Raw genomic sequence first — 14,867 nt, 5'->3', positions numbered from 1 at the left:
CTCTGAGCTGTAGCTTCACTGCTGTCCTCTGAAGCATGGGGCAGGTCTACTCTGTCTCACAGGGTTGCTATGAGTTGGAATTAACTTGACAGCAATAGGGAGCCTCCAAAATGAGTAATCAACTTTCCCAGCTGGATTCAGGTATTTAGAATCACTGACTTCAGGAAGGATATGTGGGATACCAGGGCTAAAAGGGACCTTAGCTCTGACTAAGGTCGTACATTTTCAAGTTATTCTGTGAATCAGAGGTTAAGGTGGAGCTGGGAAGGACTCCAGGCTTCCCTCAGCTACCTTCAATTCTCTTCATATCAGTGTTAACTTGGCTACTTTTCCCCTCTTGTCAGACGGAAAAAGCTGCCTTGCTGGTAACAAGGGAAACTCTCTGAGAAGCCAGGAATTGAAAGGGGGAGGTGATCTGGCTGGGTGTGAGCTGGTGGCTAGTCCCCTTACCATAGCGAGTAGCTACCACCATCTGTTCCTTCCCAGTTGTACTACCAATAGAATCTTTTAGAAAGGAGGGAGGGGTTTCCCACCTCCACTGTTCCTTCCCAGGACTTTTTCCCCTCTTGGGAGATAACTAAAACACATTACTTTGGCTTCAAATGTGGAGAAAAGTTCTGGGATAGTTGAAAGGTTTAGCCAGGCACATCACCTCCAATCACTTAGTAAATCCCTAGAACACAATGTTGAACAGATATCCAGAGAGAACAGCGGTTTATTGGGACAGAGCGGCTGCACTGATTACTGATGTCTACCATCAGTGTAGGAATGGGCAGAAAGGCCCCCTATACATTCACCATCACCAAATTAGATCACCATAAGGATCCTTTCCTATGCTTACATTCTAAGACGTCTATGCTTTCACACTATGGTCAGTAATAGGGTGGGGCCAAGTCCCTAAAATATGGACCTGAGTTGTAACTATTATAAGAAGACTTACATTACTTGGTGCTCCTTAATAACAATCTTAATTGAGAAACTGACCTTTCCAGTATTTAGTTCATCATAAGGGTCTGGAAATCCTGTGTATTCTCTGGGGCTTCCATAAAGGTTCAGATAACAAGGTCCGAATGTGGGAACAAACCCCACCTCTGTTTCACCTGTATTTGCTGAAATATAGACACTATTGTTAGACTTGGGGTCTTTCACACTCAATCTACTGAAATAGATGTTAGCTCTTAGTTAGCTGGATAAGACTATTTGAGTTAGCTGTGTTAGTGCAAATTATAAGAACTTGTGATACTTGATATTTATCTCTTTTCTTAATGTTATAAAATAGTAAGCTAAAAAACGTGTTAGAGGTAATTCAGGTGAGTTTATATTAATCCTACAAAAAGTTAATACTATTCAATGAAAAAAAACAATGACTTTCAAATAGATTTTCACATTGTTATATTTATCACTGGCATTGTATTAAATGTGTCAATGGCAATTGGGGAGCCAATTAGGAAATGATGATCGTAGGGTGAAATTGAGAAACATCAGTATCTTCGAATCTAGAGATCCATGTTGAAAGTTACTCATTTCAGAGCAATTGGCCCAGTGCCCCATATCCCTAGCTACTCAATGCAAACAATGACAAAGCACATTATAGCTTGCAAATAATTATTTACAATGAAGCTGAACTTAGGAGAAAACATGAGACATGTAGCAAAGCCTAATTAGCATGTTTGTTTTAAGCTAAGCCATGTAGCAACCATACAACACTCATACAAAAAGCATTACTCAAATAAAATGATTTTTGAGCAGTAAAACAAAATAAATAAAGGTTCTAAGAGCAACCGGTTGATATATTCTTAACAGGAAAATAGCAGATAATATGATCTAGTAGACAGCAAAATTACAAAGCATAAACCTGTGTATGATGCAGCCCCCGTTCCCGAAGATGAGAAATCTATATAGTAAAAATATGATTGGTTAAACAAGAGAAACACCGGCATTATATAAAAGAGACATCGACAAAGTTAACCATATCCAATGCTCGGTAAGTGGTTTAGCAACACCAGAGAAATCCCAAATTCAGATCCAAATCAAATGACCTTTTTATCATTTATACAAATCTCATTGGTATTAAATGCAAAATGGCTCAAAGCATTGCAACAATTGACAGAGAACCACCACACATTTGAACATAATTCAGACAATTTCTTTGCCACCGCACAAAAAGCATTGTCCTTTCTGCATTATCCAAGCACATTTGTCATTTTCTTTTAAAAGCTCAGCAGAAGTATATTTGACATCCATGTTTCTGACAACAGTCATTTGCTGACCCCACATATACTCTCTAAGAGGATAGAAATTTCTCTTTAACTTTCCTTACTTCATTCTGGTCCTTCACCAGAACTGTCTTTGACATGCATAATTCTACCAAGCCTCTTCAAAACAATCTAAGGTTTTTGTATTAGGTACCTCAAAACTCTTCTAGCCTCCATCCAGTTGCCAATTCCGAAATTACTTCCATATTAGGATCTGTTAGAGCAGCACCCCACTCCTGGTACCAAATCCTGTCTTAATTACCAAATGCTGCTATAACAGATATATTACAAATGGATAGTACAGGGTTTGTTTTGTTTGTTTTTTTAACAAACAAAAATTTAGTTTCTCATAGTTTTGGAGGCTAGAAGTCCAAATTCAGGGTGCAGACTCTAAGAAAAGGCTTGCTCGCTCTCTCTCTCTCTCTCTCTCTCTCTCTATTGGTTTGGGAAGAACGCTTTGTCTCTTTTGAGCTTATTCTGTGCACTTTTCACTGGCTTTGGAATCTCTGATTCTTAGTTTGCTTGTTTTTATATTTCTTTATATATCAAAGGAAATGAATTCAAAATACACCCCACACTATTCCTGCCTCCTTAGCATAAGAAAGACAACTCATTCTAAAGTGGTATTATAACCACAGGCACAAGTGTTAGGAAATACAACACACTTCATGGGGACACAATTCAGTTCAATCTATAAAAGGGGTTATAGCTGGAACATTATTGAAAAGATTCACTAGGTTCTCACATTTGAATCTTTTATTAAAAAAAAAAAAAAGCCCATCACCAAGTGGTTGTTCCTTCTATCTCCAAAAGTCCTGTGCCCTGTCTTACTCCATCTCTGCTCAGGAACTTACCTTCTACTTCCCCACCAGAGGCAGCAATTTTAGAGAGGTGCAAGTACGTGGTTCCAATGACATCGTTTTTGGTCAGACGGTCCCTGTGTAAAAGAACAGGTAAAGGCCTGTGCCTACAAAAGTATCTGTTCATTTTAATAATGAAAACATCGAGGTAGGAAATCTCCTACCCTGGACCTCAAAGCCCATCCTGTCCAATTGGCATCAAGTTTTGGTACACTTAAGAGTCACCCAGGAGCCCTCCCCCTCATCTTCTGCCCAAGCTTTTGATTCAGGAAGCCTGGGAGGAGGACCAGTGTCTGCATTCCAGCAACTGTTTCCTAGGTGATTCTGATGCAAGGGGTCCTTCACCACATTTTGAGAAACACCTGGTCTACTCAGGTGAAACAGCTGAGACAGAGAAATCTTGTTTTGTCTCTGGTCATATTCACTACCATTGTCATAAAATGAGGAAGTCAACTACAGGTGCATGATGCAATAGAATCACATATAAAGTACAATCTTGTTTTATTTGGATTTATATGATACATAACATTTGTCTCATTTTATCATGTTCATACTAATTACTATGATTGCTAAACAATTATAGCGGACTATATCTGAGGGGCCACCATAGGGATGTTGGCAGCCCAATGCTTATAGTAAGTATAAAATATCAGGTGACCGTTACTCAATATACTCTCCGCTTCATTCCTCTGCTTCTCTACTCCATCCATCAGCATGTCTATTGTGAAGCATCAGACGTCATGGGAAGGAGGAGAGGCTCAACATTTGGAGGAAGTATCATACAGTAGTATATTGGGTATAGAGAATGACTAAACACAGTTTAAATGAGGAAAATTTATTATCGGTGTGTATTACACCACAGGCATGAGTTTGAATCATCTATGTCCATCCAGAGGATCTAGAATACATTTAAAGAATCCATAGATTTCACTCAGTTAAACAAATACCCAACAGGCTGCTTAATCTAAGATCTATGCATATCCTCATATATATTATTGCTCCAGTGCAGTGGAACCAAGGAATTCAAAGTGCTTCCACACCGACACTATTGTCTTAAAATTCCTTAAGAAAACATCCAGTGCCAGAGCTGTTTTACCCCTCCCACTGGAAGAAAAATAAATATACTGACTAGCAAGAGATTTCCTAGAGTACTGCTTTTCTTGTAAGAAAGAGTTTATCTTCATTATCCAAATGGTTAATTCTTTAATTTAAAAATGTATAATTCAAAAATTACATTTTTAAAACTCACCAGTCATATATAGTTAGTTTTATTTTTTCACACACTGAAGGAAACTGTTAAAAACAAAACAAAACAGAAAACTTAGCATGTTTTATTATTTGTTCTGCAACTATGAAAGTAATTACTCATGTTTTGTTTTTTTTCTGAAGGAAAAAAAAGTCTGACCTTGATCTGAAGATTAACAACTTGATTCCATTCTGGATTTGCATTTTTCTCAATGATATTTGTGCAGACCTGCAAAATCACCAAAGGCAACAGTAGGTATTCAAGTTTTCCACTTTCTTTACAATATATGCATACTGGATTATGACTCTACCAGTTCTGACTTTATTAGTTACATATTTCTCACGGTTACAGCGAGTCAGTTCTGACATAGCAACATATAGGACTGGGTAGAACTATTCTCGTGGGTTTCTCTATAGGATAAGAAGCCTCCCCTTTCTCCTGAGGAGCAGCTGGTTGTTTTGAACAGCTGACCTTGTGGTTAGTGGCTCAATATATAACCCACTATGCCACCAAGATGCCTTCATTTTCTCTGGGAGTCCACATCACCCAACCTCCTGCTCAAGTGTCACTTTCTAAAAGGCATCCCATGTGATTATCTAGCAAACCATCCATACCTTGGCACCAATATCACTTCTTATCTTCTGTTTTATCTTCTAAGTTGTACTTTCCTCTCTCTAAAATGACTCAATTACTTGCTTGCTTAGCCCATGTCTTCTATTAGAATATAAGTTCCACGAAGGAGGATATTGAGTGTGTGGCTAATTGCCTCAATGAATAACTGCCACCTTTGCTTTCAGATCAGAAAAACTGGATATTGACTTTAAAAAAAATACGATTTTAGCTACTAAATATACTCGAGTTTTTCCAGCACATTTGTTAGGCAGTTTTTGTGGTAAAATTAGGTGCTGCGGCTGATATTCAGGTCGGCTTATACTCGAGTACATATGGTATTTATATCTATTTAGTTAGTTACTTTATATTTTTTTTAATTGAGGTATAAGTAACATATCATACAATCCAATAGATGTGCAATCATCAGGTGGCATTCTTTAGAAGAATCCTGATCCCAGAAGGAAAATGAAGAACAGAATTTCAAAGTAACTAACCCTTTCAACAATCTTAAATGCTTGCTATTCTACCGAGACTTTGAGGCTGAAGAAATTGCCAGCATGTGGAGTGGGGTGAATCTGGTCTTGCTCCAGAGCTGAAGGCCTCCCACCACCTTCTCCTGTCTGTCCTAGGACACGATGTGAGTCACATACATAGTTTGCCAAGTCTTGCTCTCATAAATATGAATGGTTTAAACACAAAGGAGATGCTAGCTCATACTGTAACTCTCCGTGGTGCATTGTTATTTTACTGGGGAGTCCAATCTTTGATAGTGAGAGATAAAAGAGGTGGTTATAGGTGACCCTGCACCAAGACTCTTCCTGAGTACTTGCTAGGGGCTTCTCTGCTTGACTCACCAGTGTCAGCAGCTCATTGGGGTTGTGGGAGCAGAGAAATTTGACTGGGGGGTTGTGTTGGTGCTGTTGTTGCTTACCATCCAGTCAGCTCTGACTCATGGAGGCCTTGACTCATAATGACCCCATACACATGGAAAAAAACGGTGCTCAGTCCTGCACCATCCCCATGATCTGTTTCCAACAAGACCATTGGGATTTATAGAATTTTCATTGGTTAATTTTTGGGAGTAGATCGCCAGGCTATCTTCCTAGCTTATCTCAGTCTAGGAGCTAGAAGCTTGGCTGTTCCACCTTTATAGGAACACACAAGCCTCCTGGTAGACAGCAGGTAGCTAGCTGCACACGAGACACTCTTGGCCAGGGATTTCTCTTGGAAGGTGAGAATTCTAGCTTACAAGATTTAGCAGAGGTTATTAGGGCTGACAGGGGATTCGCTTGTCATGAAAATCATTCAAATAATTCAATAAATTGCCAGAGAATGAATGCATCGGTCTTAGAAGTACTGCCAGAAGCCTCCTTAGCAGCAAGACTGGAGAATCTTCATCTCCTGTCCTTCGGACTTGGGATCAGAGAAGCCAGTCCGCAGAGAAGGAGATCCTGCTTGGTAAGGGAGGGTCGGGGGAAAGAGGAAGACCCTCGATGAGATGGATGGACCCAACGATGGACTCACGGGCAGCCACCCTCGTGGGAGGGTGTGCTAGGGCTTTATTCTGTGGTACATAGGGTTGCTGCGAGCCGGAACCCACTCGAAAGTCCCAACAACAACAAGTGACTTAGAATCACGGTGGCACCTACAAACAATTGCATTCATTTCTGGAACCTTTCAAAAGACTGAATGTTCTAAAGAGCCCTGCATACTTTCCCCTTCCCCAAGGACCCTGTGGGGAAGGGATGCGTGTTCAGCCTCAGAGGAGAGGGCTTAGCTCAATGGGGGGGCTATTTCAACAATGACTAAGCAGGAATTCACCCCAAGCCAAGACTTAATTATTTAGTCCTCGAGCATCTGCATTGAGATCACATACAAACCTTTTTCCCAGCAAAAGAAACTTCAACAAAGGGATCCACTAGATTTTTCTTATCAGCATTGCCTCCGAAGATCTCCTTTACTGTCTGTGAGAAGGCGTCGTCCACTGAAAGGAGAAGGTGTACAGCTGAAATTAAACACTTAACAGAAGAGAAACCATGCCGCAAAACTACAAACGCCCTCCTCTACCCGACGGCGGTTGCAACAGGAATCATTCTCAGAGTCGGTAAGAACTGTGCCATCATTTTTGCCGAAATACATCTTGTGTTGGTTGAGGAAGGGAAACCTTACCACTCCACCCCCCCCTTCTTTACAAAGTTTGAGGATTAGCAAAAGCGCTTTGGAAAATAAATGAGCAACTAGTCTGTCAAGAGTCAGTCATTTATTGAATTTTCCAGTGAACTGTTTTTAGCACCATCTAATGTCAACGTAGCTCAATTAAAGAGGTCAATGTAAGAATTATAATACATGGTTTCATTTACTTACTTTAATTCTGAGGGCAGGATGGTATAGGGAGGAGTTATAAGGTCTTAAAATGGAGAGGAAGGTTCCCAGGAAAAGTAGCAAATCTTGAAGAGAGGGTGCCTACATTGGGGGTACCTCCTCTCAAGGACTTTGAGAAGGGTCCTTTGTCCCAGAGCCCAGCAGAAAGCACACAGGGTAGGCAAGGCAGATAGAGTGCTGGGTTATCAGCAAGGACGGAGGAGTAACTGGACTAGTCCCTATAAATGGAAACAATGTAAGTAATGCCTTGAAATGTATCCAATCTATTGAGAAACATACTTCACAGTACAAAAGTAGAAGACTTGGACTTCTTAATAGGCTTAGTTTTATTAGTCTCTTGGCCGGGCTATTTTTAGTAATCTGTGATAGGTAGGTTTGTTGTGCCAACCTGGCCAATAGGAACATGTAGGATTAATAAGGTCACAGTTTGATTGGAGGGCAAGCCCTGCCTTTCTCTCTCTTTTTCTCTGATTATCAGACCAGTGTGTGGCTGCCTTAGCTGGTTCTCTGCTTCAACTTGAGCTACACTACCTGTGGGACACCCAACCCGTGGATCGTGTCACTAGAGCTTGAGGTTCCTTTAAGACCTGCTTCAGCAAGCTGCTGGTTTATGCATCACTTGAACTTGGGACTGTCCGATCCTGTCATCTGGCTGACTGTTGGTGACCCACCCTGCTGTTTACTGCCTGTAGCCAAACTGCCTGCATTGCTCGAAGGAAGACTCAGCAGTCTGCTTCCTTGCCCTTGGACCCAGCAGCCCTAGTGAGTTGAAGGACTTCCAGTATATGAACTGTTCCACAGAAGTGAGTTGAACTGAGCCCTCTATACTGCTGTGTGGGCTAATTAGCTGTTATATTCCTTCATGCTGTATCCATCTATCTATCTATCTATCTATCTATCTATCTATCATCATAAGTATCCTGGTTTTGTTTCTCTAAAGAACCCTGTCTAACACAGAATCCGATAACACACATATTTATTGGCTTATAAAATTTCACATTTTCACTTGGGGTGAAAGATGTTGGAATTGAGGGACTTTTCTTTAGTATGCTCTGGAGTGAAAAAAAGATAAGGACCCCAGGAGGAGGAAGGGATAGAGCAGAATGGGCCAAAGGCAGGTCCCCAACAAAGAACAGAAATCAGTGATCCATTGGTTTCTCAGGTAGCTTTCAGTTGAGGTCAGAAGGCATGAAAACAAGACCATGAAGGTCAAGAAAACAAACCAACGTGATAGAGAGTTCCAATCACTATGCAGAGTATGACTTAAAGCTTCTGATCATAATGAATCACAGCAAACTGATTCCAGGGCAGGATTCGATCAATACATACTCTGGGGAATGTCCTCAGCTCGGTAGATTTTCAGTAAGAAGGTCACCCACCGGAGGGCGATGCCGGCAGGGAGTAACAAATTACTCTCCACGTCGTCACTGTCGGTATCACGATCCCGTTTCTCCGGCTTTGGGGTACACAAGGTTACGAATCACACGCAAGGTCACGAACAGTCGTGCTTGTAAGAAGCCAAATTGATGCTTGGAAAATGGAACGCATCCAAACTGTTTCCATTAGGATTTCCTGTTTCTGGCTTAAAGAGCTCAGTCACCAACTTTCCTCCCACTTCGAGATCACGCTCGAGAATCTATGCTCAAATGTGTCCTCCATCCACCACAAGAAAATGAATGTGCTTTAAAAAGAATTCTAAGAACACCAAATAATGAACAGGGGTGTGTGCATGTTCCTAGAGCCCTCTCCATTTCTCTCTGACCACTGAGTCCACTGCTCAGTTTCTCTAAAGAACACCTGTCCCTCTGGTTCTTCAAGAGAGATAAAAACCATTCTTTTCAAATGGCAAGTGAGGAAATCTTAAAAGACACCAATCTTTTCTACATTAAAAGACCAGGAAGGTTACTAAGGGGCTAATAAGCATCATACTTCTGTGATGATAAAAAAAAAAGCTTCTAAAGGAGAAACAGAAGTAGGGAGTGGGGGTGGCGGCGTGCTATTTAGGCTCTAGGTCAAAATCATTTGCTTCCTGTTTCCTTCTTGGCCCCTTTTTAGTAAAGAATGATGTGCAAGGTGGAGCATCTCGAGACTCACGGGAGGTTCATCTCCGGTTCCCAGGACGAACATGCTGACTTTCATGTAACCTTTAGCACCTGAGCTGGTATCTTCTGGATCATTGAGAAGCAACCATTTTCTCATGACTGCATGACCTAGAGTCAAGAGGGAGTAAACAGAGACACTCTGCAGAGACAGGCCGGTGATTGTATTTGCTGTAACATAAACAAGTATTTCCGCGGAAGTCTAACTTGTGACACATCAGACTCCCCAACTGGCTCCCTATTTATGTTTCCTGCTCTGCCCCCACCATCCTGCCCTGAGGTGATCCAAACAAGACCAGCTAAGCTCTATGAACTGGCTCTTATTTATTTTTTTAGTTTTTGATATGATCAAACTAGCCTTACAACGCTGCTGACTATTTATGAATGTTATGAGCATTACCGTTAGATTGAAAAGATTAGAGCCCAACCCTTAGTACTGTTTATTCATTCCAGCTAAGTGCCCCCCTCTATCACATTAGCAACCACTTTTCTTTCTGTCTAAAAGACATTGACCTAGAATTCTCTTACCAGGTAGAAGGAATGGACTTCAGGTTCCAAGGTAATGGGGAAAACATTACTTACCAGGTTCATCATAAACGAATCCAATATCAATCTGGGGGGCAGAGGGAGAGAAGTTAAAGTAGTCCACATAGATTCTGCAATCAGTCCAGTCACATTAAAGAAATCATCATTATTATATTTAACTCTGATGCCCTTGCTGTTGTTGTTGAGTGCCAGCCCTGGGCCACCTCACAACTTCTAGTTGAACCCACTGTAGTAGCCACGGTGTCAATCCTTCTTGTCAAGGGGCTTCCTCGTGTCCACTGCCCTTCAGTAGACTTACATTTTCTTGAAACCTAGTATTTGCCTTGCACCCGCTTCCCCCAGGGCCTGCACTGATGGGGGGAGGGGGGAGTCTCATGAAAGACCCCAGATCAATCACTGCGGAAACAAAGAGCTAGAAGAGACTAGGGAAATAAAGTGGCCAATTCGTTTGGGGGTCTCCAGGACTTTGCTGGCCTTAGCACTGAGGTCCTCTGTCCTGAAAGACACCCAGTTCCTGCCCAGCTGGAGCGACTGAGTCACCCTACAGGAAGTCACCTGGCCAACTTCCTATCCAGTCCTTCTCCTCTGCCAACAATTAATGCTAATATTAATTTAACCACTGGTTGGGTACTTCAGTGTACCAGGCACTGTAGTAGGTGCTTCCATGAAGTTATCTAATCTGCACCACTACCGGGTTTGACATGTGGAGAAACAAAGGGACATTGAGGTTAAGTGAATTCCCCAGGGCATGTGGCTAATTAGTGGCAAATTAGGTGTGAACTCAGGTATGCCCAAGCAGAACACTCTTTAGGATTTCCACTGCCTGGGAGTTCCTTCCTTCGAGAGGCATTCCATTCTACAAGCCAAGGATGTGTCTCGCATTTCAATGAGAGTCACTAAGAAAAACACCCTGATTCCCTTCCCTGGTTTGGCTTCCCTTTTTAACTCAAGATTTACAGTCATTGACTTCAGAGATGGACCTTTGAGGCCATCGGTTAGGTCGCCATGGTCAGCCACCACTTTCCTTGGTAGTAGGTAACCGGCTTTCATTCCAGGACCAGTGGGAAGAGCCCTAATATGGTAGCTTGGAAGCATACTGCTTTGGGCACTGTGAAGTATTATGTAAGACCCGGGTCAGAGGACACTCAGCTGGCTTCTGGACTCTGGGCATTCATGTCTAGCCCTCAGCAGGGATCATAGTGTTGATCCCTTGCACAGAAACCATCATCAAAATGGGCATCCTGAAACCTGGTCAGGAATCAGATTGCCAGTTATAAAGGTGCCCATCATTAAATGTAGCTGACTGCTAACACCTACCTTAAATTCCCCCATCAGACAATCTGCCCGCAAGGAATGGGAATTATAAACCTGGAAGAAAGAAGAGAGGTGAAAACGTCACCACCTACACCTGGCAGTCAGTGGACAGGCCTTTCCTAGGTATTGTCCTCTTACCCGGACGCTGATGATTTCATCCATCAATTCAGAAGGCAGCATGTGGATGTTGTAGAAAAATAACTGTCAAAATGAAAGAGAGGACTGTTTAAATATCACACAGGTATTAAGGTAGCAGATGGACATTGGGTCTCTACTCAAGTACTCCCTCAACCCAAGAACACTTTGTTCTATTAACCTGGCATTCTGTGATGCTCACCTTTCCGACACCATCGCTGAAGACAAAGTGGGTGTAGTGAAGAAAGCTAATGTGCCTGGCTATAAAAAGATAGTGTCTAGGGTCTTAAAGGCTTGAAGATAAACAAGCAGCCATCTAGCTGAGAAGAAAGAAAGTCCACATGGAAGAAGCACACCAGCCTGCGTGTGAGGTGTCAGTAGGATCCAGTATCAGGCATCAAAGACCCAGAACAAAAAATCATGTCAATGTGAATGGGGTGGGGGTGGGGAGAGTGTGGAGTGAAGGCCCAAAGCCAATCTGTAGGCAATTGGACATCTCCTTACAGAAGGGCATGGGGGAGAAGACAGGCCAGTCCAGGTGCAGTATAACACAGATGATAAGAGTTGTATGAGCCTCCAATAAAATGATTAAAAACAACAACAACACTGATGAAACATACAGCTTTCCCCTGGTTCTTCAATGCTTCCTCACCCCCACTATCATGACCCTGATTCTACCTTACACGTCTGGCTAAACCAGAGCATGTACATGGGTACAGATAAGAGCTGGAAACACAGGGAATCCAAGACAGATAAACTCCTCAGGACCAATATTGAAAGTAGCCATACCAGGAGGGGAAGGGGAAGGTTGGGGGAAAAGGGGGAACCGATCACAATGATCTACCTATAACCCCCTCCCAGGGGGATGGACAACAGAAAAGTGGGTGAAGGAAGACATGGGTCAGTGTAAGACATGAAAAAAAACAAATTATCCAAATTATCCAGGGTTCATGAAGGAGGGAGGGAGGGTCGGAGAGGGAGGGGAAAAACAAGAAACTGACACCAAGGGCTCAAGTAGAAGGAAAATGCTGGTGGCAACAAATGCACAAATGCGTTTGACACAATGGATGGATGGATGGATGGCGTGTGATAAGAGTTGTATGAGCCCTCGATAAAATGATTTTAAAGGCCCAAACAAAAACAAACAAATATTTGCACAGGTGGGTTTGGAGTTTGAGGAGTCTGAAGCTATAATTGGGGGGATCTTCTTGAAAAAGAGCAAATGCAAAGTCAAAATTAGATTTGATTATGTGGAGACCTTTCAGGGCACAGGAAGGGGTCCTGAAGCTTCATGCGCTTCAATGGTAAACCCACCTCTGCATGTTGGATAAAGGGGGGAAGTTATTTCATATTATGATTCTTTACTAAAATGGATACAGGGATTTACATGACCTGGAGATCAAAGCCTAATTGTCTGCCACTTTGGGCTCTGTCACTTGTGTCTAGTGATTCCAATTTTATTCTCTCCAACAGAACAGTTTCAAAGTCACTTTGCTCACTAGACAGATTAGGCTAGTGGTTCAGCAGAGCCAATATTGACCTTGTTGCTACTCAATTGTAACAGGCAAGTTTTCAGAAGTTTGTTTCTTGGAAAGGTTATGTTAGGTATAGAGAGGTTGAAGCATGTCAGCCCAATAAACCTGAGTCCTAAGAGGAAAAACAACGATGGAATTTTTATTTAAATGGAAGTTTTGCTTATCTAATTTTTCATTGAGAAATATTTCAAATCTATAGAAAATTTAGAAGAATGGTCAAATGAGCACCCACATACCTTTCACCTAGGATTATCATGAACACTTTAGGGCATTGGCTTCCTCTCTCCCGCCCTTTCTCTCCTTTGAACTGAATTACATGAAATAGAATCATAGTATCATGAAACTTCCTCCTTCAGTATATTCACATTTATATCCAAAGAGCAAAAATATGTTCCCAGTCCCAACAATATCACATCCACAAAATTTAACGTTGATAATGACACTCATTAATATACTGTACACAGTTTTAGAATTTCTCCAGTTGTGCCCCTCAGGTTCTTGATACCCTCTCTTTCATTCTCTCTCTTCCTCCTTTTTTCCTCCTCCTTTCTCGGTCTCTCCCTTTCTCTTTTACATCCAGGACTCACTCAAGGATCATATTTCACATTATTGGTTGACAGAGATTGAATGACAGAGGTGTAAGACCCAGGCCAGTGGGTGCTCAACTGGCTTCTGGACTCTGGGCATTTATGTCTAGCCCTCAGCAGGGATCATAGTGTTGATCCCTGTACAGAAACCCCCATCAAAATGGGCATCCTGAGACCTGGTCCCCTATCAGACAATCTGCCCCAAAGGAATGGGAATGATACAACTATGTGTCCCCTTGACTGGGCCATGATTCTCAGCGGCTAGTAGTCATGTCATGATGCAATGTGGTGGTAATGTGATAAACGAGTAAGAGCATAAAGGGTGGGATGCAACCCCATCCCATCTCAGCCCCTGATCTAATGCAAGGAGATTGTCCCTGGGGTGTGTGTGGACTGCACCTTTTCTTTTATAAGTGATAAAGGGAGAGAAAAGGTGGTCAAGGTCAGAGTACTTACCATATATACTTGAGTAAAAGCCGCCCCAAATATCAGCCAAGGTACCTTCACCACAACAACTGCACTTAAAGTGTGCTGAAAAACTCAGCTTACATACGAGTATATATGGTACTACCACCAAGAACGAAGAGCCTGGACCGAGCATTCCCTTTAAACCTGTGGTCCCTCCACAGTGACACTCCTAGATCTAAGGGTACTGATGAGGTGGCATAAGGAGGTTTCCGAGGAATGCTGGGCCCACAGGTGCTGGAAGGAGACGCCGGCCTTCTTCCAGAGCCCACACAGAGGGCTTCCAGAGTCCCTCCGCGTGGCACTCTGCATTTAGACTGCTGGCCTCCTACAACACCACCAGATCAGTTTCTGGTACAGCAGCACTAGCTACCTGAGACAGTTGTTAAATCTCTTCAGCTTGCTTTTATCTAGAACTGTACGCCTGATCTTTATTTATTTTGTCTTTGTTCTCCAGATGAGTTCTAGGATATCCCGTAACCCAGATTTGTACATTTCCTCACGATCAGATTTCAGTTGAACATGTTGACAATAAAACGACACAGGGGATGCTATGTCAGCACGTGACAACACGTCACTATCATGGTTAGAGATGGGCACTGTCTAGGGAGTTCTTACAGTAAAATTCCTTTTATTTACTTATTTCTGAAGTAGTCTTTTTGTTTGAAATCCAGTTGTTCGATTCTTCCCTTTTGCAAAGAGTCCTCATCTTGAACTTAAAATAAAATGGACCAACATACAACGTTCCTCTAGTTCTTTAATGCTTCCTCCCATCTCTATCATGACCCCAATTCTACCTTACAAATCCAGCTAGACCAGAGCATGTACACT

At 42.2% G+C, this 14,867-nt stretch overlaps 1 protein-coding gene across 2 annotated transcripts in view; it reads right to left on the bottom strand.

The window, feature by feature from the left end:
* MYOF (myoferlin) overlaps positions 1–14,867 on the bottom strand; it is a 163,596-nt gene that overhangs the window by 83,668 nt on the left and 65,061 nt on the right. For both annotated transcript variants that reach the window (XM_045291587.1, XM_004701066.2), the window contains exons 8-18: positions 11,453–11,515; positions 11,318–11,368; positions 10,037–10,067; positions 9,450–9,565; positions 8,685–8,811; positions 6,854–6,957; positions 4,521–4,589; positions 4,365–4,408; positions 3,110–3,192; positions 1,856–1,894; positions 985–1,109 (exon numbers count right to left, since the gene is read on the bottom strand). In XM_045291587.1, coding sequence (XP_045147522.1) covers positions 985–1,109; positions 1,856–1,894; positions 3,110–3,192; positions 4,365–4,408; positions 4,521–4,589; positions 6,854–6,957; positions 8,685–8,811; positions 9,450–9,565; positions 10,037–10,067; positions 11,318–11,368; positions 11,453–11,515 — 852 coding nt within the window. The remainder of the gene's footprint in view (positions 1–984; positions 1,110–1,855; positions 1,895–3,109; positions 3,193–4,364; positions 4,409–4,520; positions 4,590–6,853; positions 6,958–8,684; positions 8,812–9,449; positions 9,566–10,036; positions 10,068–11,317; positions 11,369–11,452; positions 11,516–14,867) is intronic.

The sequence above is a fragment of the Echinops telfairi genome, unplaced genomic scaffold (assembly GCF_000313985.2).
Source record: "Echinops telfairi isolate 266 unplaced genomic scaffold, ASM31398v2 ScPeMD7_70;HRSCAF=299, whole genome shotgun sequence".
NCBI lineage: Eukaryota > Metazoa > Chordata > Mammalia > Afrosoricida > Tenrecidae > Echinops > Echinops telfairi.
The sequence above is the reverse complement of the archived record's forward strand: the minus strand, read 5'-3'. Positions and strand labels throughout refer to the sequence as shown.